This window comes from Phalacrocorax aristotelis, chromosome 17, assembly GCF_949628215.1.
Source record: "Phalacrocorax aristotelis chromosome 17, bGulAri2.1, whole genome shotgun sequence".
NCBI lineage: Eukaryota > Metazoa > Chordata > Aves > Suliformes > Phalacrocoracidae > Phalacrocorax > Phalacrocorax aristotelis.
The window spans coordinates 7,797,241-7,822,601 of record NC_134292.1 but is presented as its reverse complement, the minus strand read 5'-3'; the positions used below and the strand labels follow the sequence as shown (position 1 = coordinate 7,822,601).

The window sequence follows — 25,361 nt, the reverse complement described above, 5'->3', positions numbered from 1 at the left end:
AGGTCTTTACAGGGTGTTGGTTGTGTCTTAACCAAATTGCAACCACACTGACCAGCAACTTAATCAAGGCCAATGCTAGTCCGGAAGCCATCGTGCAAGAAGGTAATTGGCTAAATTGCATTTCCCCGCATAATCCCAGTTATTGCCTGCTACTAAAACCCACTTGGACAGCTGTGTCTGGGGGTGAATGGCTGCTACCTCCCGGCATTTCTGCAGGGACAGACACTGCATCACCCCAGCCCTGGCCCCACAAGCCGGAGGAGAGCAGGAGAGCAAAGGCTGGGGTGTGAGGGAGCCGCCCGGGCGAGGGGCAGGGCACTAGAGGGCAGGAGAGCTCTTTTCTAATTGCATATCTCAATAGTTTTATTGGTATTTCTTGCACAATTTCCCCTGTTCAGTGGGTCAGTTGTAAATTCAGTGACTCATTGCAGGAAATGACCCTGTGGGGCTGCAGTTTATGTCTGTTGGCCTTCCCTAGCTGCTGTCAGCACAGGCAGACAAGGCTGGAGCGGACCCAGAGGGGTCTGCACGTGGAGACCGACTGCCTGACGAGTGTTGCTGGCAGGTTTGATGCCAGGGAGTTTCCCTCAGCAAAGAAAGATTTGGGGAAGGAGGCTCCAGTTGTTGGCCCCCCGCCCCTTGTATGCCTCTTGCTGCAAGGTGAGCTTTAGCACTGCACTTTCATCTGACATCCACATCGGTACCAAGACCCAACACATTCTGCTCCTCTTCTTCCTGATGCAGCATCAGCACGTGAAAAATTGGCTCTTTGCAGGATGCTTCAGTACTGCTCCCTCTTGAAGGTAACCGGCTACCATCATCCCCTTTCCCCTCTCCCCAGCCTGCAGCAAGCAACCGCTCTAGAGGATCTCATGCTGCTCTGCACGAGCATGAAAAGTCACGTCTCTCTTCACAGCTCTCCTTCTGCTCTCCTGGCCCCGGCTCTGTCCATAACAGAACATTCTCACTGACCCAATCAGCTTTAGGGTGTTTTTTTTTCCCCCAGCTGACTCAATGAGATATTTAGAAGTATCAGGTTTTCCCAGCATTGTGAGTTACATCTTAATGCAGACAGCACAAGAGGAATTCCAGCACCCCCTGAAGGCAATACATCATGGGCAGAACGGGGCTTTTTATATCAGAGGCTATGAAAAAACCTTCCTTCCAATTTAGTAGCCGTTCTGTTCATATCGCACATTATTGCACGCACGCTCCTTCTTCCTTGCCCAAGTCTGAAAACAGAGAGTGTAAGAATAGCAGCTTCTTACTTCATCTGTCTGCTTCCTGTGTGTGCTCGCAGTCGAGGCTGCTCACATTAGCAACACCCGCTCTGCTCCTAGTTGCTATTGCTCACTAATACGAGTGAGTCAGCGCAGCTCGGCATGGCTACAAGACAGCCGCTTTTTACACCTGTGTAAGTGAGAGAAGAATCTGTCCCCAAATAATTTTTTTTTGTTGTTAAGATTCATTAAGCAAATGCACTCAGGAACTCTCCACAAGCCTCTTAAAAAAAAAATTAATGAGAGAAAAACTCATACTCTCCCTCTCAGAGATTTCCTCCTAGAGCTTGTGCCCAGCCCCAGGTGTGCGAGATGTTTAAACGAGCTGATGAAGTCATTTTAAAAATTGTGTGTAGAACTTGCAAAGTTGCAGCCTCGTGAATGATTCATTTGATAGGGGAAAGTAAACAGCCTCTGACAGCTCACCAGGCCACAGAGATTTATTGCCTGTAGCACAGGGCACTACCTGCAAGTCAAGGTACTGCTGTGATGTTTGTCCCTAATTAAGTCGTAGAAATGAGTTAATTTTCAAATAGGAACATAATCCTCTTATTGTTACCTTGGGCCATCCCCACTGGTTCTGCAGTCGCAGCCCGCTAGAGGGAACCCACTTCTCGCCAGGGAGCTGCCACCGCTTCCTGGGTTCAAATTAAAACAAGCACATAGGTCAGGGCGGCGAACGCTATGGGTGTAGGGCAGCTGGGAGCTGGGGCATGGCGCTCGCCTGCAGCTCCTGCAGGTCCTCCAGCAGCAGCGTGAGCGACCCCAGGTTTCATAAAACCATAGAATCATAGAATGTCCCAAGGTGGAAGGGACCCACAAGGATCATCAAGTCCAACTCCTGTCCCTGCTCAGGACAACCCCAAAATTCACACCATGTCTCTAAGGCTGTTGTCCAAGTGCTTCTTGAATAGCACCAGGCTTGGTGCTGTGACTGCCTCCCTGGGGAGCCTGTTCCAGGGCTCCTCCATCCTCTGGCTGAAGAACCTTTTCCTAATGCCCAGCCTAACCCTCCCCTGGCACATCTCCCTGCCATTCCCTCGGGGCCTGGCGTTGGGCACCAGAGAGGAGAGACCAGCCCTGCCCCTCCTCCTCCCCTCGTGAGGGAGCTGCAGGCCGTGGTTTGGGTCAGCCGGGACTGCCGAGCATGCTGGGGTTGCTGTGAGGGTGCCCTGTGGCAGCAGCACCGGTGTCTGGCCTGAGTTAAAAAACATATCAGGGTTTGCAGAAATCCTACCCTCGTTCCCCTTTGGTTAATTGTAATTTTGCTGCCGACTCCTCTAAGAAATATTCCGGCCTAGTAGCAAATTTGAAAAACGCAGCGTGCCCGTGAGGCCTGACGAGTTTCTGAGAGGCTGGAGCACCGGCGGGACGTGCCGCGGGCAGCGGGTCCCCGCTCTTCCCAAACCCACGTATGGAGGATTGCATTTTGGGGGAAAAACCACCCAAGAGGCCCAGGGCTGCCCCAGGGATGTCACTTTATTTTGCGTTTCCCCCATCCCCTCGGTGGAGGCCGGGGAGAGGATCTGGGCCCGCAGCTGCCCCTCTGGTACCAAGCGTCCCCGCCACGCCGCCCCGGGCTCCACAGCGACCCGCCACAGCGACACCTCCGGGGGCACGGGCGAGGGTTTCCCTGAGGACGCTGCCTATGGCTGCCAACACCCCGCCTGTCCCCTGTCAGCGCTCCCGGGGGGCCCTGCCGAGTGCACCTTCTGCCCCCGGCGCCACCGCCCGCTCCTGGCAGGACCGCCCTGAGGCGCCGCCGGAGCGATGACGGTACGCGGGGCGATGTACGCGGGGCGCTGCCGGTACCGCCCGGCCGTTCCCCGGCGCTGCCGGCAGACGGCGCTGCGGCCCGAGTGCGTGTGCGGCGGGAGCCCCCGGGCCGCCTCTTCCCTTCGCGGCCCGGCGGAGCGGGCGGGGGGCGGGCGCTGCCGCCGCCGCCTCCTCCGAGCTCCACAGGCCGCCGCCGCAGCGCCGCTCCCGGATCGCGGCCGGCCTGGCCGGTAGCAGGGCGGGAGGCGGCGGCGGCTGGCACCCCCTCCCAGCCGCGCCGCGGCCGCCCAGCCGGCTACCTGCGCGGCCGGGGCCTGAGCGCCGAGCCCGGCTCCGACATGTCCGGCAAGATCGAGAAAGCAGGTGAGCGGGCCGGGGCGGCCGGGGAGGCCCGGGGGCAACCCGCCGGGGCGGCCGCGCTCGCCGGCCTCCCTTCAGCGCCGGCCCGCCGCCGCCGCGGCCCTCCGGAGCTGCCGGGGCCGCGGGCCTGGCGCGGCCCGGCGGGGCTGGGGGAGGCGGGCAGGGCCCCCCGCCACCGGAGGGTTTCGGCGCCCCGGGCCGGCGGGAGGCTCCTGTCAGGGCGGCGCGGGGCCGGGGCCGGGCCCGGCGAGCGGCGGGGGGATGCTTTGCCCGGCGCCCCCGCCGCCGCGCTGCCGGGGGCTGGTCCTGGGGCTGCCCGGGCGCCGTTTGGGCCAGGCTTTTTGTCTTCTCCTCCGCTTTTTCCTTCCCTCCCTCACTCCCTTTTTTTTTTTTTTTTCCTTTTTTTATTTTATTTTCCCGCACCCCTGCCGTCCTTTCCATGTAGCAAGGCATCAGCAAAGCCAGGGCGCTGCAACGCTTTGGGGCCTACATGCAATGATTAATTGCAACTTCTCCAACTTTCCTCTTCTGGTGTTTGTGCAAGATCAGAAAAGATGAGTCCGTGGGCAAAATGTCAGAGGGAACTTGGTCATTTTTTCCTATTTCTTGCAAAGCTCTCCCCTCAGCCTGGGGTGCTCGCCTAGAGCCAGAGCCCGGGGAGGCTGCTGAGATCCCTTCTGCTCTCACAAGGAAACGCTGAAGCACGGATCATATTGTCTCTCTGTGCTTCTGGAGTCGTGTCTGGTTCTCAGTTGTCACTTTAGATGGTTGAATGCCCCTGTTTTTCTGTGTAGCGGGAGTAGTACGTTTAAAGATTCAATTAGTGTTTAGCAAATCAAGCAGTAAAGTTATTTAGTTTAATTATGTCGCATTTAATTAGCAGAGAAAAATCAATGCTGTTTTGTATTTTTTTTTTTTATCGTAAGGAATAGCTAGGCAGTTTCCTGCTGGGGAATGCAGGGTAGCAGTCTGAATCAGGATGTGCAAAGTACAGCGCTCAGGCTTTCCAGGACAGCAGCCACTGATTTAGGAAAGATTCCTGATTCAATGGAGTGAAGTTGGTAGCAGTGCTTTCTGGGTTTGATCGCTCGATCCCAGTTTGTTCTGGCTTCTGCGCTGCACTGTATATGAATATGTTCTCCTGTGATATGGGTTCTGGAGCGGCCTCCAGGGATAAGCAGACTGGTGGCCTGGCAGCCGGCTTTTAAGTGCAGTACGTAGGCATGTTTCCAGCTCTTAGTGCTAAGTTACTGTCTACCAAGTGCGCATCACATCATGGGACAAATGTTATTCCAGAAATATCACAGGTTAATCTGATGCACAATCCCTTCCATAGAATCGCAGCATAACGCTTTGCTTTGGGATTCTGGCTGTGTCTTTTCAATGCTTACTGGTGTATCGCTGCAACTGTTTGTCGGGGAAGCGGGGAACTGAGTAAGGACGGTGTTAGCAGCCTATATAGACCTGGGGCAGCTTTAAATAATTGCCACTTTTTTATGCTAGAGGTGAATTTGGCTTGGGATTTTAGTAACTGCTGATAGCACTATAGACAGTAATTACAGATGTATAAATAAGTGATCACATTTTGTTTATTCGCGTGCAGTAAATAACCCTGTGAGAATAGTAAATATAACTCCACACCAGCGAAGCAGCGTGAAGAGTTCAAACGCGGGAAGATGACTCTGTAGACACACACAAACGCAGTGTGGTTCCATAAACAATAGAACAGAAAGGCCAAAAATACCATACAAAAATCTTACGCTGCGCAACCTAGAGACCCGACCTTGCAACACACTGAACTCCCATTGAAGAACTCAAGACATCATGCAGGATCCATCCCCAGGTCAGTGCTGTAAACGTACAGTTTTGAAGATGCAATGGGTGAAGCCTTGATGCAGAGGCATTCTTTCTAGTGGGTGTGTATCATAGTGATGATTTGCTGAACAAGAGAAACTGTAAATCTGGGAAACTGTCCTCTTCCAAGTGCTTGTACTCTCATTTCTTTAAGAAGGGTATTTAAAAAAATAAAAATTTAAATCCATTCCAAATGTAAACTGGAGAAGAAAAGACGGGGAAGGGGAGGGAAGGAAGGCTGGAAGCCAGCTGTTTTGGTACAGTACCAGTACAGTCTTGATCACTGTTTCTGAGTGTTTGAACTTCTGATTGACAGAAACAGTTTGGTTAATAGCATCACCGAATGAACACAGTCAGTAATACCTCGGTAATTCTGGGATAATATTTGTCAAAATGTATACAGTAGCAGAACAAAGGATATGGAGTCATGAAACAAATACTATGAGGTCTAAGGTCTGCGTATTTGTGTACATTTGAATTTGCTTTTTTCTTATGGGAACGGAAATGCATGCAAAAGCCATTATGTTATAAATAAAATAGGCTGTTGCCTGATAACAAGCCGTCTTGACAAACTTTGGAATTGGCTTGGGCTTTGGTTTGACTCTCATGTTCATCTAGCCAGACTGCTGAGTAAAGAAGCCTTATAAAGAACCTTATAGGTTAGATCCCTAGAGATCTTAGATACATCTGCTCCCTGGGTCCTTAAATGAAACACCTGGTCGGCACTTAATGAAAAGCAATAATAAATGATTAGAGGTAACAGCTACCACCCTGTCCACCAAGAAGAGCGGACAAGGCTTCCTCTAGAGCCTCTCTGTACTGTTGTTTAGTCAACAGAAGGGTCACTGTAGAGCGATTCAGAGCAGTGCTTTGGAGTGAAGGGGAGCCATCTGGTAATGTAGAGTAAGACGGTATATTTTGTTTTCACTAGTGTTAGACTGCTGATTTTCGTTAGGCTCCAGCCAGGAGATATCCAAACACTTTCTGGAAGCAGAATCTCCATTGACTTGAAGAGAAGCAATGGCATCCGATGTTGGTTTTTCATTACTGTAGAACTGTGACTTTTTGTCTTCACTTTCAGGAAGTATTTGCTCTCACCCTAGTTAGTCTTAGAGTTTTGCTCTAAAATCCAAAATAGGGATGCCAAGAAAGAGTGGTCACAGATTCTGCTTGGGTTTCCTGTTACCACGGCAATACATTAATTCATGTATTTATTTACCTGAAGGATTATGTGCTTCAGGGAGTTGATCTATTCAGCATCATTCAGGGAGAATAAGGGAGCAGTTATACACCGGCATGTCTAAAACAAAAGCTCTTCCATGAAGCAGGTCTATGCAAGAATGCCCTTTATTAAAACCAAAGAACATATGGGTGCCATACTTTGAAGGTTTATTCTACTTCATGTTTTCAGTCTTAATCTTGTAATTTCTTGCAGGGCTTTCATATCCCATGTAAGCTTGCTTTTCCAATAGCTGTCTGCTAAAAGTTTTTTGAGATAACTGTTTCAAGCATTAGCTACGTGGGGTGTAGTCAGGTATCTTTATTCTGCTCAGGACTCAACTGGATGTATTTAGTCGCAGCAGACTAAAAATGCTGCTGTCTTCACCTTTTACTCAAAAACATTTGCCTGATAAGCAAATCCATCTCTGAAGCCTCCTCCTTTAGTATCGGTGGTATAAACATCTAGGTGTAATCCCAGGACAACTCTGTTCTTAAGGAAGATGGCAAAATAGAAGAAACAATTCAGGAGGCCAGATTATTCTCATCTTTTATAGGAACTTTATGTTTCTTCAGAGTCCTCCACGCTGATTTACATGATTCTGAATTGTGCATCTGTGAATGTTTTTGTATGAATGTGAAGTTTTCTGGGGATCTTACTTTTGGGGAGGATATATTTGGAACTGTAACCATCTCTTGGATCATTCTGTAGAAATTATCCTGCATATTTTTTACACATGTACAGTTCTCTGCAGTTTCTCCTTGTCTAAGGTATGCTTAGGTGAGTTAGTAGGCAGAACTCTTTCTCCGTTCAGTTGTGCATTCACCACTGTACCATGTTCTTCACTGTAAGTGAGGACTTTCAAGTTAGAGGGTTTGCAGTTGACCAGTGTAAATGCTGCTCTACTGATGGTTTTCAAACAAAGTAAAAATCCTCTGTGAAATGTCTTGTCCTGGAATCTGGAAATTAAACTCTGACAAAGACTCACTTCACAACCCTAAAGGCAGTTCAGTTCCAATTCTTCTTTACTTGGACCTACTGCGTGCTATATGCCCCTCGGATATCAATATTGCACGTGTGGTGTATTATAACTTGTTTAAAACGCATCAACAATTACATCTAGTTTTGTGATCTAATAGATCACTATTTAGTGTTTCCTACAAAACAGCACAAAGTACAGAATTTTGTGGGTTTTTTTAATAAGTCGGCGTAGGCTTGACAGGTGTTTGTTGCATAGCTTCAAGATTGAAGTGTTCAGAAATGTAGCCTGTGGGATAACTGCTGCAAGACTGAGATGGTCATAGCAGTTGTAAGAAGGAAGTGGACAAGGAGTGGAGAAAAAAGACAGCTGAAGTCTACTGGAATGTGAAGCAGCTGGGTTGTGCCTTAGTCAGTGAAAAAGCAGAAACTGGAAACAATTGCTAAATTTATTTTCAGTGCAAGCAATCGTTTTCTTCGAACCGCAATGACTAAATATATCTATTGGTGTGATTTTTATGTGGTGGTAACTCTTACTGGCTCTTGCTAACCTCCTGGCAAGCAGAGAGGAGTGGAAGTTCTCTGTCAGTCAAGATAGTAACACAACTGTCCCTCATCCAGGTCCATTGCTTCACTTGCAGAGAATGTTTCCTATTTGTAAGAGACCTGTAATCTATAAGCGTGGCTTTACTTGTTGAAATGTATTATTGCGCGAGTGGAAGAAACCTGGTATCTGTTCCTAGGGAAGGGAGTGTACCTCCGTCTGCTTTTTAAGGTTTCCTTGGGGTTTTGTTCATCTTTCTGGAAGTTTTGAATTGCAGTTGATACCTCAGCTGATATTCTAATGACTCTATCTGTAAATGCATCTGTGCTAACTAGAAAGTCTCTGATGAAAAAGCATGGGTTGTTTTGGTTTTTTTAAAATACATCTTAACTCCTTATTTATTCCAAAGTTGAAAACCTGTGGGTAGGATTGGCAAAATAAGCTTTGCCATTGACTTACAAATCCTTTGAAAGGAGAGCGTTCGATTCCGAAGCTTACAGTATCTTAACTGCAAGTGGACATGTGGAGGAACTTGGAGTGTTAACTTTCTAGACTTCATTTTAAAGAAATTAGAGAGATGATGTACCTCTTCCTGGTAGAGGCATTTGATGGCTAATCAGATTTAATTCAAGCACTCAATTATTATGTGTATTACAGGAGATGTCTAGATAGCTGTCAGGCTACTGAGAGGCGACAGCTGGAATTGTTAGTTATTGTAGCGTCTGATTTGGAAGATCCTTATATACCAGCAAAGGTAAGGTGATAGAGAGCATCTCCTGTCTTTGTGCCAGATAAAACTCCAGAAACTATGTAGTATATTAAAAACAACAAATTACATGTCAGAGCTACAGGTAAGGTGATTTAATAGCCACCTTCCTCTCTCCTGCTCCTCACCACACCCATCATTTTGCATAGTTTGGAAATATGTAGAGGATATAACTTGTTCCATTTTACAAGGCAAATCATCCCAACGTTTTCTGCCAAAACTTAGAGATCTGGAGTTTTGGGGTCCTTTGCTGGTTTGCAAAGCTACTGACCTCTGTGTACCCTTGCATAGCAGTGAAATTAATCCTTCCAGTCTGTGTTCTTCCTGTGGAGACTTTACATTATCTGGAGAAAACTCTTGTGCATGGAGAGGGATCCTTCAGCTTCTCAAATTTGTGACAGAATAAGTTTTTCTCTCTGAAAACAATTGAAAATTTCTTGTTCTGTAAGTCCCTGAATATTTGGGAAATTTTGCTTTGGTGTTACAGCTGTCTATATTTCTTTATTAATGTTAGCAAACTGTAGGATTCAGCCACTGTCATGGAAGCAGTATGGAAGGGGTATTAAAATCACATAGCTACTGCAAGAATATTAGCTTTGTTATTTGTCAGTTTTGTCTGAATAACCAGAGCTTGTATTTCATTGTGTACAGCTGAGAATCATTGGAGAACATAATGGGATAAGGGGATGGTAATAGAGTGTCGGTCTCAGTTCTTTAGCAGAAATTAGAGGAAAAGGGAGAGCTAGTTGGAGGAAAACTATATTTATTCACCTTTGCAGGTTTGAATTTGCAGCCCCAGAACTCCAAGGTGTATAAAAAGGTGGTCAGAGAAGGAAAAAGGGACATCACAAGTGGAGGTGTTGATGGAATGGTTGGAAACACCAGAGAGAGGTCATGCAAGCCCTGCATGTTAGAAGAGGAGGGAATGAGGAGCTAAGTTGCATGCAGGTAGAGCAAATAGGAAAAGACAGACGGATGACAAAGGGAAAACGGACGAGGAGGCTCCCGGTGGCATTCACGGGAGTCTGTTGCAAGGCAAAGAGACAGAAGATGAATTTCAGCAGTCCAGAAAAGCTGCAGGAATCGTGCAGGTTGGGACGTGCTGCCAAAGGAATGTTTTGCAGTTCTGCTATTCACGTTACTGCAGCCTGACAAATTTATGGCTCCATTACCTGACCCATAGCATCCACTCTCAAAAATACATTTCCAGTCTCTTCTTGTGGTACGTGACACATGCGGATAGAGAAAACAATTTTATCTATGTGAGAGAGAAATGATTTCCCACATATTCTGTGAAGTAACCTGAGAAAGCTGATGGATCAGATTATTGGTCTACCTTTATTTGTGTTGCATATTTCAGTTCAAGCTCTTCAGCTTTGAAACAGTCTCCTTATGTAGAGCCTCTTTGCTGGTTTAGTTGCTACCAGTGCTTACCTCCCCTGGAGTTTATAAGATAATGTTTTCATGTTGAGAGCAAGGAACAAGTGAATAGAAACAAGTATTAGAAAAAGATGGTCTGTATCAGAGTGCTTGCTTGCTTAGTGTTGTGAGGGATATGACATCAATGGTATTTGGGAGAATCAGTTCTCCTACACTTGCTTTCTATTCTATCATATTTAGGAAAGTAATCTAAAAGATCTGAGAATTGACAAGAGCTGCATGGAGATTCTAAGCCTTGGCTAGCATTTTGGTTTCATGTTTCTTTCTTTTTTTTCATTCCCCTTTCATACCACTCTTTGAGGGTCAACTGAGCATGCGTAGTACCTGAAGAAGAGCTTTCTTTATGGGGCTGAAGCTCTTCAGATTAAGCAAAGGCTTGTTTTGCATTATCTTACTTTACCTGGGTGACGGTCTCTGTTGCTTTGTGTAGAGCTTTTCTGGTGTCACGAAAATACTGTTCATTTTGTGATTCAAGTTAACATCTTGGTATGGCCATCGGTGCCTCTAAGGAAATATTAATTCATTATCCTGCTGAGGGGGAAAGGTTAAAGCTTGCTTGCACTCTCATGCTCTCGTTCTTTCTCTCTGAAGGCTTGGTGTGGGGATGCCCTTTGTTGTGTACTTAACACATTCGTTGAATCAGTCCCATTTATATTCTAAACAAGATCTTTCATTTCATCCCTCACATGTACAAAAATCTTGGGTTTTGAAAGAAAATAGATGAGAATTTTCCTTTTAGGCTTCTGGAAAGAAAGGAAAAAATGAAAAAAGGTTGAAGTCAAAGAATAGTTACCCATAGCTGGTAAAGTTGGAGTAAGGAGATGCTGCAATTTGGTTGGTTCATTAAACCTTGATGGAGTTTTAACGAGAGACTGAATATGTAGTTCTGTGTCTGTTAAACTGTAGTTTTCAGGTAGTCTTTAATAATTAAAAAGGAGGCAAAAGGAGTGTGTTCACAATGTACAGCATGCGTTGTTTTATCCCCTACCTTTTGATGTTTTTATTGTGCTTCTCTGTCTACCAATCTGTCCAGTCCATACTGCCCAAGAGGTGGTAAAACAGCCTCAGGAATTAATTCCATATTTAGAAAGTTTCCTTTACGAACCAAACGTCATGCAATAAAGGGCACCAAGGGAAATCAATATTTTAGTTCTGGTTGCATAGTACATTCCAACCAATTCCAGATTGCAGGGCTCAATGAATCTATCTGACAGTGGCCTTCAGTTAGCAGGACAATGCTGTTTAAAACACAGTTTTCCTTGGGTGATACATCACCCTTTCGTTTTGTGCTCTAACTATATTAACTTAAGTTTGTCAGTTTGAGTATGGGGAGATAAAATGCGGGTGGTTCCCATCCATGTTCTGCTTAACAATGCAACCTTGCATGTCATTGTTGGGAGTCATTTGTGTGTTGTGACTTACATATACAAAGAAAATAAATATCCCTACCTGGATATATTTTTTCAATCTTATTTTTTTTAAAGTGTGTGTTTTCTTCTTTTCTAATTAGAGGAAGCTTTAGACTGAATTATTTACAAGAAAAATAAATTTGAGGAACTAGGGATGTCTACCAACAGATTTAGTTAGAGCTCATCTATGAATTTACAGGGACTTAGAGAAAATGTAGAGCACTGGTTTGTTCAGGAGGTGGTTCATCTGTATAAATATCCTTGCAAAGGTCACATGAAATTATATGTTAAGTCTGATGCCAGATTTTTGATGGAGCATGGTAAAAGTGGTGCAGGGATTGAGTTTACTCTTTTACTGCTTGGAATTGCTTCTCCGGGGCTACTATATGGGAGAAATTTGCAGTACGCAAACCCCATTATGCATCTGAAAGTCACGTGGCTTTTTTTAAAAAAAAAAGTCTTGTATCTATTTGAGCAATACCTGGGAGAATGTAACGGACAGAAACTGAGGTGGGGTGTTTCTCTGTTTTCAACTTAGTGTTTCTGGTTGCTCTGTGAATAGCTGTTTGCTCCTTGTCACTGGCAACCGTGGCCCTTCTGCTCTGTCAGTCTGGTCTGTTGTACTTTGCAGGAGAGGCACTTCAGGAAGTTGTAGAACCACCCTGTTAAAACATTCTAATGAATATAAGAAATGGTATTTCAAGTATGTTGTTTACAGTGAGCTGGCACTCTCAAATATGGCCAATTTTGTGATATTCAGGTGTACAGTATCTCTTTAAAGAAGAACCACTGAGTCTTGGTGCGTAACTTGGTGCATCTGCTCAGAGGTAAGCTTGCTTCTTATGTCTGTACCTCTCTTACTTAATCTGTAGCATCTTTTAATAAGGAAATAGTGATGGTTATCCATCCTCTGTTAGAACTCTTGGACCGCTTGGCCAATTTCAGTCAAACTTTGCAGAGGAATCGATATTAGAAATTTATTTAAATTTCTGCACATTTTCTGTAGAAGACTGAGCAGAATGAAGAGACCACAAATAGCACCTTCTTTATGGCAAAAGGGAAAATGTAGCCACCCCATACTCCATTTGGCCGTCTGGTGTCAACTGGTACACACATCATTTCAGAATCACTGTCACACGTGCTGCTTCTTGTTCAGAGGGGTGCCAAGGGAGATGAAGTTAGATTTCTTGTGTTGGAAGAAGACTAGGTAGAGTTTCACTAGTTTTGCTGCTCATAGAAAAAGGCTTCTTTTTTAAAATAAGAGCTGGATGATGTAGTTTGCTGTTTGATGATTTAAGTAAGGTTATGATCTTACGCTCGTTCAGTTGAATAAGCATTTTGTCAGTCTAAACTTGTCACATATTAGTTTATCTTGCACTGTAAAATTCTCAGGCATGAGATAAATCTGTATTTTGAAAAAATATGAGAAAATTTTGCAGCGAGCTACTCTAGCCTCAGCTGGATTAATTGATGCAACCTTCATGTATAGGCAAGGTCTAAGCATGAACAATACAAATTCTTCATTGTGTAGAAACTTCTCCGTATTTCTCCACTAAACTTCTTGCACCATCACACTTATATTAATTAAAAACTGATGTGTCATTTTAGCTTTTGCATCTAAATTTATGAAGGTAAGATAAATGCATAGAGATTTATGGTGATTTGAGAATATCCTTGCTCAGAATTAGTCAATTTTGTGAAGCTGGCTCAAAATTGCACCTATACTGAAATAGATACAATTTTGTGTATACAAAGTCTAAAAATATTTTTTATTTATGTATAATTTCTGGTCTAATAATTTCTAGTCCCTTGTGGATTTCAGCAGTTGTTAAAAGGATTTAATAGTGGTTATACTGGTTTGGAAATGCCCATCTTTCACCAGAGACTATAGGAAAAGCCTGTGGTGACCATGACTGGTGTAGACCATAATGCCTCACGTTTACCCAGCTAAGTCTGGGGGAGATAAATCCCAGCCCCAGGCAGATTTCTGTCCTGTTGGGAAGCTGTTCAAAGAGATTTTAGATATTGCCTGATACCGTAGTTACTGTGGAGGTGAATGCATTGATTTAGCCAACTGCTCGCTTGCTCTATCTTTGGTTGAGGCAGAGCTGGGGAAGGCATTTCTTCACTGCCACCCTTGCTTTGGCACGCCTGCGTCTCGCAGCGCTAAAGCCAACGTGCCGCTTGGCCATGGTGTTTGCCCCTCAGACTGGAAGGAAACCAGAGTTAGGAGACAAGACCGCTTGCCTCTGAAAAAATCCCATCTCACTTGCAAGTCACTGCTGAGAGGACTAATGAAAGTACCTCAGAGGGGATGCCTGCAAGAGCTCACTTAATATTAACCCTGTTGCTGGGGGCAGGTCTGTGAGCTGGCAACATTTTTATCTAATTTGCTTCTAGTTCCCAAAGATGAAACAGACATTAGACCTTTAAAGTTGAATTTCTTTGCTTTCCCCTGTGCTGCTTTTCCCAGGGAGACACAGGGTATCGTGTTCCGTTAGCTGAGGATTTGGCATCAGGCTGAAAGGTAAAAAAATTTGATTAAAAATAAAGTTTTCCTTTGCTGCTAGGACAAAGACTACTTGAACTGGGAACTGGTTGGCCTAGAATGGGGAATGCCAAGGATAAGCAAAATCCTTTGGAAAAAAGCAAATATGTCTGCTTTCTGGGGACAGCTCAGAGGCGCCAGTCGAGGGCAGTGAAGGGTGAGTGGCTGTTAAAAGCCAAAGTATCATAGTTAAAATGGCAGGGCAAATGAATCCTTAAAAACTGGATAAAGGGAGAATTTGGTTCTCATTACCATCTGTGTTTATTTCCAGGTAAGACTTTAAACAAAGATGGTTTTGCTCCTGTCTGTCTCAGGTGAAAGCACTTGTATAAATTCTTTAAATATGCATTGGCAGCTCTTACTCTTAGGTTTTATGCTGAATTACAGCCTTGTTCATTAGACCTCAAATCTGAGGTGTGCATTTCACGGTAATGCTTCTAGGGCTCCCTGGGGACGTCAGGTATACCACAAGTGATGCACAGGAGAACTTCTCTGAGCTTCCATTTGGCTGGTAGCCTGGGGAGTGCCAAGGTCCAAGGGATCAAAACCATCGTTCGGACCAGACATTGGTGTAACTTGTGTCACTACCTGGGCGTGGCAGGATTGATGCGGCTCTTTATTATGTGCAGCAGCACAAGGAAAAAGTACTTACCCGGCAGTTGACCACAGTTATCTGTGTTCAGGGTACCACACGGATGTGTGTTTTACACTTTTTATTCTGGCTGAAGTTGACATGATAAAGAAGGGAAAACTAAGGAAACATCTGAGGGATTATTTCTGACAGGTGGGCAGATCAGTTTATCAATAAATCCTGAGAGTCCCTGGCAACAAGGTGTGTTACAGTGTTAGTAACAACAAAAACTATGTTGGAAGGTTGTTGATAGCTTATGTCATTGTTTTGATATTTCTCAAGTTCTGTAAGCACTTAGGGCTGGTATAAATAATACCATCTAAGGTTACAGCCATTGGTCATCCAGGCTGTTGGAGCTCCACTGGCAATATGCAAAAAAAAATTCCCCTATCGAGTGAAAGCGTAACTGATTTTGAAATCATTCCCAGCATGCATGTGCTGTTAACGTGAATGTTGATCGAGGTCCTGGTCTGAGTCTGGTATCTGAAGTTGATAACTCATGCAAAACACCATGCTCGGCAACATTACCAGTGCTGTGGCTTGTCCTGTGGGGAGAGCTAACAGGCTGTGGGTTTTATTATTACTATTATTTTCATTTGTTTTATCATTTAATACTTCTCAGATGAGGTACTTCACATCTAAAGGCTTTGGCAACCTAGCATGCAAAGTTTCAAATATTATCATAATGGGAAAAAAAACATGCTAGAAATATTAGTAGTATATATTTGATGGAATTGTTATTTAAAGCTCTCATATCCAGAAAAGTAACACTGGTTTGTGTGGATGCTACACACTATGATCTTTACCTTTGGGATGATAACAAAGCACAAAAACTGGCTCCTCCTGCAATCTTGTGCCCTTGAAGGAGTCATTTAGTTAAATTCCTTACTATTTTTGCAGCTGTGGTTGTGGTTTATTAACTGATGCTGCCTTGAAGAAGAGCCTGTGCCTGCAGCAGAGTTTTCATTACTCATCTGTCAATACTTCCAGAGTAAAACAAATGGGTCTGGCTAGAGGGATTCCTGCTCTTCTGTGTAAATGGTTTCTTTTTCTCCATCCCTGCTATTTTACCCAAGGAGAGGATATAGAACAGTTTTGATGCAGTACATGGTTATACTGTATTGCGTAGGAAAGTCTGGCCTGCTTTGTCTGTCAGGATTATTTTAAGCCATGATGTTTAGATTTTATTTAATGAACCAGAGGGAATTAAACGCATCTCTCTTTCCCAAAATATTTTCACTTCTACAGCTGTAAAATGCCCTTTATCCTGAGTCATACCAGCTGAAGAATGTCCAGAATTTCTCCTTTGCAGTGGGTAAAATATGATTTTTTTTTGGCCAGTTCAACAATTTGCTTGTCAGGAGAAATGCTGCTGAGTTTTGTTTGGTTTTAGTTCTGTTTTTTTTACACAGTCTTCAAAATTGAAAATTAGATAAACCAAAATTATTGTCTTACTGTGTTTACTGATGCAAACGGCAAGTTTTGCCTTGGCTTCTGGGTGAAATGCAGGAGGCAACTTATCTGCCTGGATTTTTTGGTTTAATGCATGATAACTGCAAATGAAGGACACGTCTTTGAAGCCCCTGCGGAGCACGGATCTCTGCTCTGAGGAGTGGAGATGTAAATGTATTTCATGCTCGTACATAGCATGGGCGAGTGAATAGAACTGACCGCTTTTGTAGCAAATGAGCAGTTGATATGAAATGCTTTGCTAGAACGGGGCAAGGCTGTAGCAGAAGGATGAGCTGTAATAAGCAGGGGAGAAGGACTTGCAGAACCCAGGGTATTAACTCACTTGACCACATGCTTCTCTTGAGTTTCACACTTGACTGTGACAAGTATTGAACAGAACAGCAGCCAGGCTAGTGAGCAGGTGTGCTTAAGAGCCAAAAGTCAGTGCTGATGACTTTTTACTTATATGTATTTTGGAGGAAATACTGGAGTCCTTATGCCCTTTTCCTGTTGTGCCTTCTGGTTTTGCTTTGGTTTTATCCTACTTTATAAAATCATGGTGGAGAAAAAGCACACACAGCGGTTCCCTGTGCAGAAAGATGTAAAGAACTAAGGCCCAGCCCAGTAAAGGGGATTCATAACTTGAAGCCTGGCTTTGTGCCTCTACCTTGGCTACGTGAGGTCTTGGCAAGTAAACTGGTGCCAGTTGCCATAGCGCAGACCTACCTTTTGTCACGGAGTTGCAATCAAATGTATTTTTGTGACTGTTCTGTGTTAACGTGGCCTCCGGTGAGAGTGGAGGGAACCAAAACCTCTGCCAGCCTGAGCTCTTGACTATCTGCAAGCATGAGGACCTAGTTTGGAGATAAAAACTGATTAGTGGATAATCCCCCTGGAATTAATAATCTCGGCCTTAAAAGATGAATTGCAGATGGTTTTGGATGAGAGAGAGATCAGGTTTAAAATGTCATTATTTCAGTAACCTGAATCTACTGACCTTGGGTGGCATCGCAGAAATCATTTCAGCCAAGTGAGATTGGAAGGAGAAGCTTGCCTGTGGTGTGCAGCCAGTGCTTCTTGCATTGGCCTGAACCCTGAGTCCCCAGTGTTATATCCTCCTGTTGGTTTGAGAGGGCTTTCACTCTACAAGGTCAAGGAAAGCTTCCAAAATGCAGAGGGAGAGCCATTGTAAACTTCCCAAGTGAGAAGGATTAGTATCTAATATGACTTTTGAAGCAATTTTCCAATTGGTTGCGCACCTTTACCTTTGCAAAGGTAACCCGTGTTTGCCCAGCTTTGACTGGAAAGCTTGCAAAAAACCAAAACTGAAACATGAAACCAAGTGAACAACTATATGAGCAAGCTATGTCAATAAAGACCATCATTTTGTGTAGCTGAGCAGCTTATCAAATTACTCCAGTGAGAGTCTCCTTAAAAATGCTTTTGTACTTGTCTGTTGACTCATCCATCTCAACACTTACAGTAACATTTCAGTACTGTCTTACAAAGCCTATAATTGAAACAAGGCTGCTCTTGGGCTGGTTAATCAACAGATGCAATTAATACAATGATGTTTGTCTTGACACCCTGTCTCACTGTGGCGGCATTGTGAGCAGCATTGCGACGCAAGGAGGTCTCTGTGGTTGAGGACTCACTGTACAGGCAGATCACTCAACATTTGTATTCAGCGTAAAGTCAGCATTTAAAGAGTTTCAGACCTCTCCTTAGCGGGCAAACAGTCTCACTGGTACGACAAGCGACGTTAACAAAAGGTTAAATGATAATCTGCAGCACTTCTGATTTATTTAACAGTTTTATAAAATGCTGGATTTTATTCTGTTACGGAGCACCAGAAGTGTAAAAGGAAAGCTCAGACGGATTTTCTTCTTGTGTGAGTCTGGGAAGGTGTTGAAGGAAATATGATTTGGACTCAGATATTTATTCTTTTAGTAGAACAATGTCAGTCCCAGTGCAGTGCTTCTCAGATGTGTTTTACCCTGGGAACTCGTATAAAACGTCTTCCCTTTCAGCTATTTCATTTTTAGCTGTATAGAGGGTGTAACCATTGTTTAAGGGAGTGTCTGTGGCATGCAGCCAGTTGATATCTAAACCCTATCATGAATTGTTTTAAAGAGAGTATGATTTTCTGTACTGAGATATATTGATGACTTTTATTCAAGGCAGGAAGTACATGCTGACTCCAGCAGTTGCCAGAGCAGCTGTTCATTATGAGTAAGCCATATGAAAAATCTTGTGAAAACCTTAAGATCAGTAGGAAGCAGCGCGAGCTTAAATGATCAGTACCAAAGTGTGGTTAAGCTGTGTCAAGAACTGCTTTCATATTTTCACTTGCTTGGAATTTTATATTGGAAAAAGTTTCTGGTTCTTATGGAATCAAACGCTATAGTATAGTTTACAGAGAGGTATTTAACTTCAGGCTAGCTAATATTTGTAAAGGCTTGTCTAGACACTCCTCAGACTCTTGCTCCAGGGTACAAATTTATTTGATTTATCCCATGATGAGTTGATGTAGCAGTTTCTGTAAGTAGGCATCTCAGCTTGCTCCACAGCTTTTAGCATTTCCAAGTGTTGTGGTGCCAGTGTTACTTGGACTGGGTTTCTACCAAGGGCTGTGTTAGATAGGGCACACGCTTGAAATATGGTCCTCTCCCTGTCCTGAGTTTCCTAATCAGTGAGCTGGGGCTTCTTTGTTATAGTCTTTTATTTGTTTTTAATCACAGAGCTGACTTTTGTCGAGACTGATAGATAGGTTTCCATAGCTTTCCACCAAAAAGTTTGTTTTGAATTAATGGGCATTGCAGTGAATCTCTGTAGTTGACATTTTCTGGAAAAAGAAATTATTATTTTGGTCCAAAAACCTCTGGGCCGTGCCAGCTGTGAGCAACAGAGGAGCTGCTGGGCTCTGGAGAGCTCTTCCTGGGGACGGGTGGCTGTAGCAGGACTGCTGACCTTTGGCTCACACACAAAAAAAAAAGATTAAGCAAGAAGTACTGTGCTCCAAACATGAACCTGTCTGCAGAGATAAGCCACGGAAGGGGAAAACCCTTTCATGTACAGCTCATGCATTGTACGAATGAACCCGGTGTAATAGTTTCCTAGCTCAGCTTCTGAGATACTTCCAACCCAAGTCCAGTTACTTCCTTTGTCCTACATTTGAGCTCTGCGCTTGAATTGCTTTTCATTTTGTATTGTTCCTTGTTGTCTTTGATACCAGGATATGATTTCTTCTTTGTCACCTCTCACTGCCCTTTGTTTCTCTCAGCTTACAATTTTTTTGAGCATACACTCATGTTGCTTGTAGTGCATCCTGTCTAAGAGCCTGTGTCACAAGGCTTTGATTCAGCAGGGTTGTCCTGGAGATGTATAGGGATGTGGCAGCAAATAGTGGTACGTATGTCACAGCAAAGGGACATACATACACATCTTGCCCAAGCGGTAGAGCTTCTCTCGCCCTTTTCAGGCCATGGCTCATGAGGGTGGTAGCAATGGGAAATGTGGGTTGTTCTGGCTTATTTTAAGAACAAGATTTAATTCCCCTTGATGCAATAATTCCATGAATCAAAAAGGAAAATGTGTATTGCTTAGCATTTATCTAGAGCTTTACATTTTTAGAGCATTGTGCAAGCATTTATTCTGTACTTTTGACTTCAAGACGGGTGGTGAGGGGAAATGCTGTCTGTAGCGAGGTGACAGTAGTGAGTACAACTTCTGCCCTTGTTTCATGTACTGGTATGATTTAACTTGTTACTTCAGTCAGATGACGTCTGCTTCTCCAGAAGCTTCTGTGGGCTTTCCAGGTTATCACTGGAGCTGTACACCCTGTGTGTGGGTTGTTAGTTTGTGTTTTTAAGACATTTGTCATCGCATTAGGTAGTGAGAGTGGAAGACTGTGGTGCTGTGAGTGGTGGCATCTCTCCATTTGTGGGAAGATGCAGGTAATATTGTGTGCACAGAGCATGCCACCTAGAGGAACGGAGCGGGCCGGCAAGGCTGTAGCCATGATTTGCTGGCAAAATTTAGGTGGCTATGCGAATGGCTACCTTGAGACCTTCTCCAAGCAGCACCCTTTGTGGCCCTGCCTCTCGTACCTTCAAGTCAAGTGTGAGAAGGTCTGTGCACAGCTAGCTTTCCATCAACTTTTCTCAACAAACATTTCTCAACTTTTTGCATGAGACTACTCTTCGTGATTTAGCCTCCTGGTTATGTTGATCCTAGTCTTTCACAGAGCCTAAAGAATTTGAAATTAATTTACGGATCTCACCTCATCTCCTCTGGGAATTAGGGTGAGGAATCTAGTACAAGGTGTGATTTGATGGGCAAACACTCTCCAAGCTTTGTGCTTTTTTTGGCTTGTATGTTGCAATTTCTTTTGTGGGAGACTAATAAATTTCCCAGAAGATTACCCTAATTTCCAGAGTCTCAAAGTCTGAGTTGTAATTAAGCACTTAATTTGATGAGGGTTTTTAAATGTGTTGCTAGTCTACTGGCAGCTTGGGGAAATGCTTCCATCTTCAGCCCAGCTTCCCTTGTGTATGTTCAAGCTCAGAAAGCTGGTATATATTTAGAACCAGCAGAACTGTAGCCTGCCAGACGGGCCTCAGAAAATTGCTCCAAATCTATGCTTTCTGGGTAGGTTTAAGCCAAATTTGAAAGAACCCTGGCTTTTTTGAAGAAGTTGAAGTTAGGGTGATGGCAATATTTTGTTAACAAACAGGTAGTGGGAAATTTGAATAATACATTTTATTGCCTACAATTGCATTGAGTTCCCCCGCTGCCACAAATGACAGTAATTAGTATTCCAGTGGGGAAGCTATTATTTTATTTCTTGATCTTCCAGAGACTGATGACCATCCAGAGAGTTGGGGAGTTGGGTTGTCAGATCAGAACATGGCTTGACCAGAGGATATCACCTCTTCAGGACAGAAATTTCTTTTTGATCCGCATTAGTCTAATGTGTGGCACAATAAGGTCATAACCAATGACTTGGGCTCTTAGGACTGAATACACAAGTAATAATGACTGAGTAGAGTTTTTTCTTTTGTGCTATTTGAGATTATGGCTTCTAGTTGTCTCTGATAAAGTTTGTATCTTCTGCTAAAGTTTCTCTCTCTGCTGTTTAAGTAAAACATCTTTTCTGCTCCTCTCTCCTGTGCCTCAGCTTTTATGCTTAAAACCTCAGGAACAGTTTTGAAGACTTTCTTAGGCTGTGCCTTTGACTTGACCCCCATGTATTTCCATCAAGACATTAGGATGGCCTTCCCATTTCCTTCTATTCTCAGTTTAAATTTGCCTGTTATGGGAATACTAAAAAAGAAAAAAAATTGAAATGCAATTAGTCATATGTTAAAACAACCAGACTAAAGCCAGCCGGAAGAGGATCCTCTCGGTGTCTGAGTACGAGGCCGTGTGTTAGTATGCCATTTTGGCTGTGGCTGGATCTCTTGCATGTATTGACCACTCAGGCATTTAACAGACCCGTTCTGTGGCTGTCCCCATGTCTCTCTCCTTAACATGTGCCCCTTTTTGCTGATAACTTTCTGGCCTCCAGGCTACTGACAGCTGTTGTCCACTTGCTGCTAATTAAGAAAGCAGCGTGAGTGATGGGAATGTGGATTGGAGAGATTGAACCCCCCTCTCCGCAGCAAAGCGTTTCAACCTGATTAAAAAGACTCTGAGTGACGACTGATCGGCCTCTTTTTTTCCTTCCCTGTCTGTTGAGCTTCCCTGTAGATAGCCTCTTTGCTATCAAAACTCGATGTTAGGCGCTCTCTGTGTCTCCGTATTTTTAGATCCCATAACAATAAGCAATGTCAGAACAGATTTACCATTGAAATAGTGGGCACGTGTGAAATTTAAGCCACCATAAAGCCACATATTTAACATGCAAAGTGTTGTGTACATCTGTGTTCTTATGCTGAAATTCGAATGTAGGTTGTATTTTTTAAACAAAATGACACTTTGTTGAAAATTTAGAACTATAAGAATTAAGAGCATTTAGGTGGATGGGCTGATGATTTCAGAGATTTTCCTTCTTTGTTTAAGGCTTTTCCTTGTTTGTTTGGTTTCCTTGTTTTGTTTTTCCTTGTTTTGCATCAGGTCCCAGTGGGTGACCTTCTGTATGATAGGTTATGTTGCAATTTTTATGATCCAGCAAGAGAATGAGCTTGAACTCTGGTATTCCCCTTCTGGCCTGTGCTATTGTGGAGATAAAATGATAGCCTGAGATTAAGATAATGCAAGATTGTTGTGTTAAAACACAACCAGAAGATATGAATTCAAGGAAGCCTCCTCCTGTAATACTGATGCTCTCTGGAGCTGTTTACCCCCAGGAACATTATGGCTCTCTGTACTTCAGATTAGACCTTCAAAAATCAATCTTTATTCTTATCTGCAGTAAGTGGGCTCTGCATAGCCCCTAGCATGCTTTGAAAGTAGTGTCATTTGCTCTCATATCTGGAATATAATTTCTCTTCTTCCCGTTGTGATTTTTCTCGTGCTTGGATGTTACCTTTTACCTTGGAGATGATTGATTCTTGATTCAGTAACTCAGTACAAGCAGATCTTCTCTTTAAAAACACTATGTATATATAGGAGTAAATGTTTATTTAAATAAAGAAAAAAAGAAATCTCTGCCAGACTTGGCTCCTTAGGCGTGTCAAAACCCTTTAACAACCATGTCTACCACAGTATAATTGAACAGTAGGACCATGTCTAGGGAGCAGAGGGTGTACTTTTGACTGTATTTACTGGTGTTCACCTCGTATGCCCATTGTTTTGCTGCACGATCACTTTCTGAAAGAAGCCCTGAAGCATTTGACTTCAGCTTTTCAGATAAAGAAGTGTTTTATATTTGTTTGAAGTTGAACAAGAGCTATTCTACGGTCAGTGGCATCATATAGTCAGCTAAACACTTCAATACTAAAATGGTTGGGAATGCAAAATGTAGTGTGCTTATAATTAACAGAACTAGGCAGACTTTTTGGGATATGGGTGGTTCAGAGTGTGAAAGTGCTATAATGTCCTTGGGCAGCTTTTTGTTTTCACATGAAGAGAGCAGATGCTGACATGGTGCAAATAGAAGAGAAATCCCATCACTAGATTGGCCCTGAGTCCCCAAGCTGTACTCTGTAAATAAAGTGATTTATGGGTATTTTAGATGAAAACGGTGTTTCTTTTTTTCCTCCAAGCAAAATATTATTTCCAAATAGATCATCTTATTATTGGAGTCTAGTTTGGCTAGTAATTTTATAAAATAAGCCTGGTAGACTTAATGTTAGAAAATCAATGGGATGATTTCTCTACTAGTAAGAATCTGTGGAGACTCCAAATCCCCGTCTGTCTTGCTGTGGGTGGCAGTTAAGAATATGAGGGAGTGGTTTCTTGGTTCGAAATGTTGAAAGCAACTGTAAGCATTCAGACTGTTACATCTGAAGAGCTTGTTAGGGATGGTGAGATTGGTTATGCTGGGTCATTTGCTGTGAGTATTGGTCCTTTCTTTCACAGTAACCTCATTATTGCTTGGACAGCTTTGCCAAACTGTTTACTATCTGCTGGCTGTTGACGAGCAGTGCATTTCAAGCCAATTATAGGAATATTATGTGGCTTCAGGATCACGGTTAGTCCATTTGTCCTTTAATGCCACTCACAGTGACATCAGGAGTTGAGCTGCCATCATCCAGGTAGGTCCTCTGCCAATATTGACAAGTTTTGTCGTCTGTTTGCATTAGCTTTTCACGTGACTGATGTCGTGCGTCACTTGCTCTGAATCCCCACCTCTTACCCATTTGTGCCACAAATTTCTGGCTGTGTAGAATGAAAAACCATCGCACAGTCATTTTAGAGATGCAGAGGTGGCAGATTTGACACAAAAGGGGCAAAATAAACATTCTGTAAATTCCGATCTAAAAACTAGATGCCTGTTTGGTGCGAGGTTAGGCTTTAAGACTGTTGTCTAAATGTAAGCCTAGAGCTTTGCTACCAGGTCTACAGTTGACTCCCCTTCCACTGGGTTTGTGAATGACAAAGTATTTCAGTGGAGCTGGCACGTCTCTGTTGGGTTGTTTTGCAAATGCAGACCTGATTCTTAACAGGAGAGCACAAAACAGGAATTTCTGCTTTACAATGGAAAATGTTGGGTTTATGTTGTTGGAGGAACAGGTTTAGTTCCTCTGCTTTCCTGATTCCTTATAGTACCACAGGAGTGTCCTTTAAAGAAATAAACATGACAAAATAAAACCACTCCTACCAACTGGGAAAAAAGAAATACAGGCAAACAATTTTGAGAAAAGGCCGCTGGATTGCAGGGAGACTGACTACAAGAAAAATCTCCTCCTTGGAGAATTGTCATCTACTTCTGTTTGGCAAAGCTGGATTTCATTTGAGAAACAGCTTCCCATATACATGAAAATTATCCCTAAATATTTCTCTTTATTGCCAGTTTGGCTTCTAATTAGCTGAATCCACTTGGCAAATGGACAGTCTGATTCCAAAGTAAAACCGTGTAAGGAAGTAATTGGGAATATTGCGTATAAGTTTCCAACATTCACCTTGATTTGAATTAACCTTCCTGAATGGAAAAGCCGTCTTATCTATAAAGTTTGAGCTATAAGATTCTTGTGGCTTTGAATGCTGGTACATTTTATCATTATAAATTACTGGTGTATTATAGTTTCAAGTGATCTCCCTAAAAGTATAGATTTGCACTGCTGCCAGAAAACCAGCTCAGCTCTTCACCTGCTCTCTTCTCTGCCGATGAATGGCAAATTAACTTGACTGTGCTTGAAGTGTCTTTTATATAAATTTCTTAATTCTGTTTTATAAGGGATTTGAAGCCCTGTTGAAAATGTCTTCTGTGAGGGGCGTCTTTCAAAGTTTCCATATGAGTGGGTTCGGTTTCATAATTTAACATTAGGGCTGCTGTATACAGTGTTAGTTTTTTATCCAATAGCAGCAATGCAGCTGGTATGGATTGTGTGTAATATCAGGATAGACATGGAAATGATATTGTTTAAAGTCATATAGACCATAGGAGCCTTCTGCAGAGGAACTCGGGACTTCTGACACATTTTAATGAAGCAGGTTTT

At 43.4% G+C, this 25,361-nt stretch overlaps 1 protein-coding gene across 5 annotated transcripts in view; it reads left to right on the top strand.

Annotated features, from left to right (window-relative positions):
• The first annotated feature begins 3,172 nt into the window (after window positions 1-3,172).
• RAPGEF1 (Rap guanine nucleotide exchange factor 1) overlaps window positions 3,173-25,361 on the top strand; it is a 90,087-nt gene continuing 67,898 nt past the window's right edge. For 2 of the 5 annotated variants that reach the window (XM_075112611.1, XM_075112614.1), the window contains exon 1: window positions 3,267-3,419. In XM_075112611.1, coding sequence (XP_074968712.1) covers window positions 3,395-3,419 — 25 coding nt within the window. In that variant the 5' untranslated portion in view covers window positions 3,267-3,394. Of the gene's footprint in view, window positions 3,420-5,019; window positions 5,260-25,361 lie in introns of those variants that run through there. The other 3 variants (XM_075112610.1, XM_075112613.1, XM_075112612.1) reach the window with 3 other exon arrangements.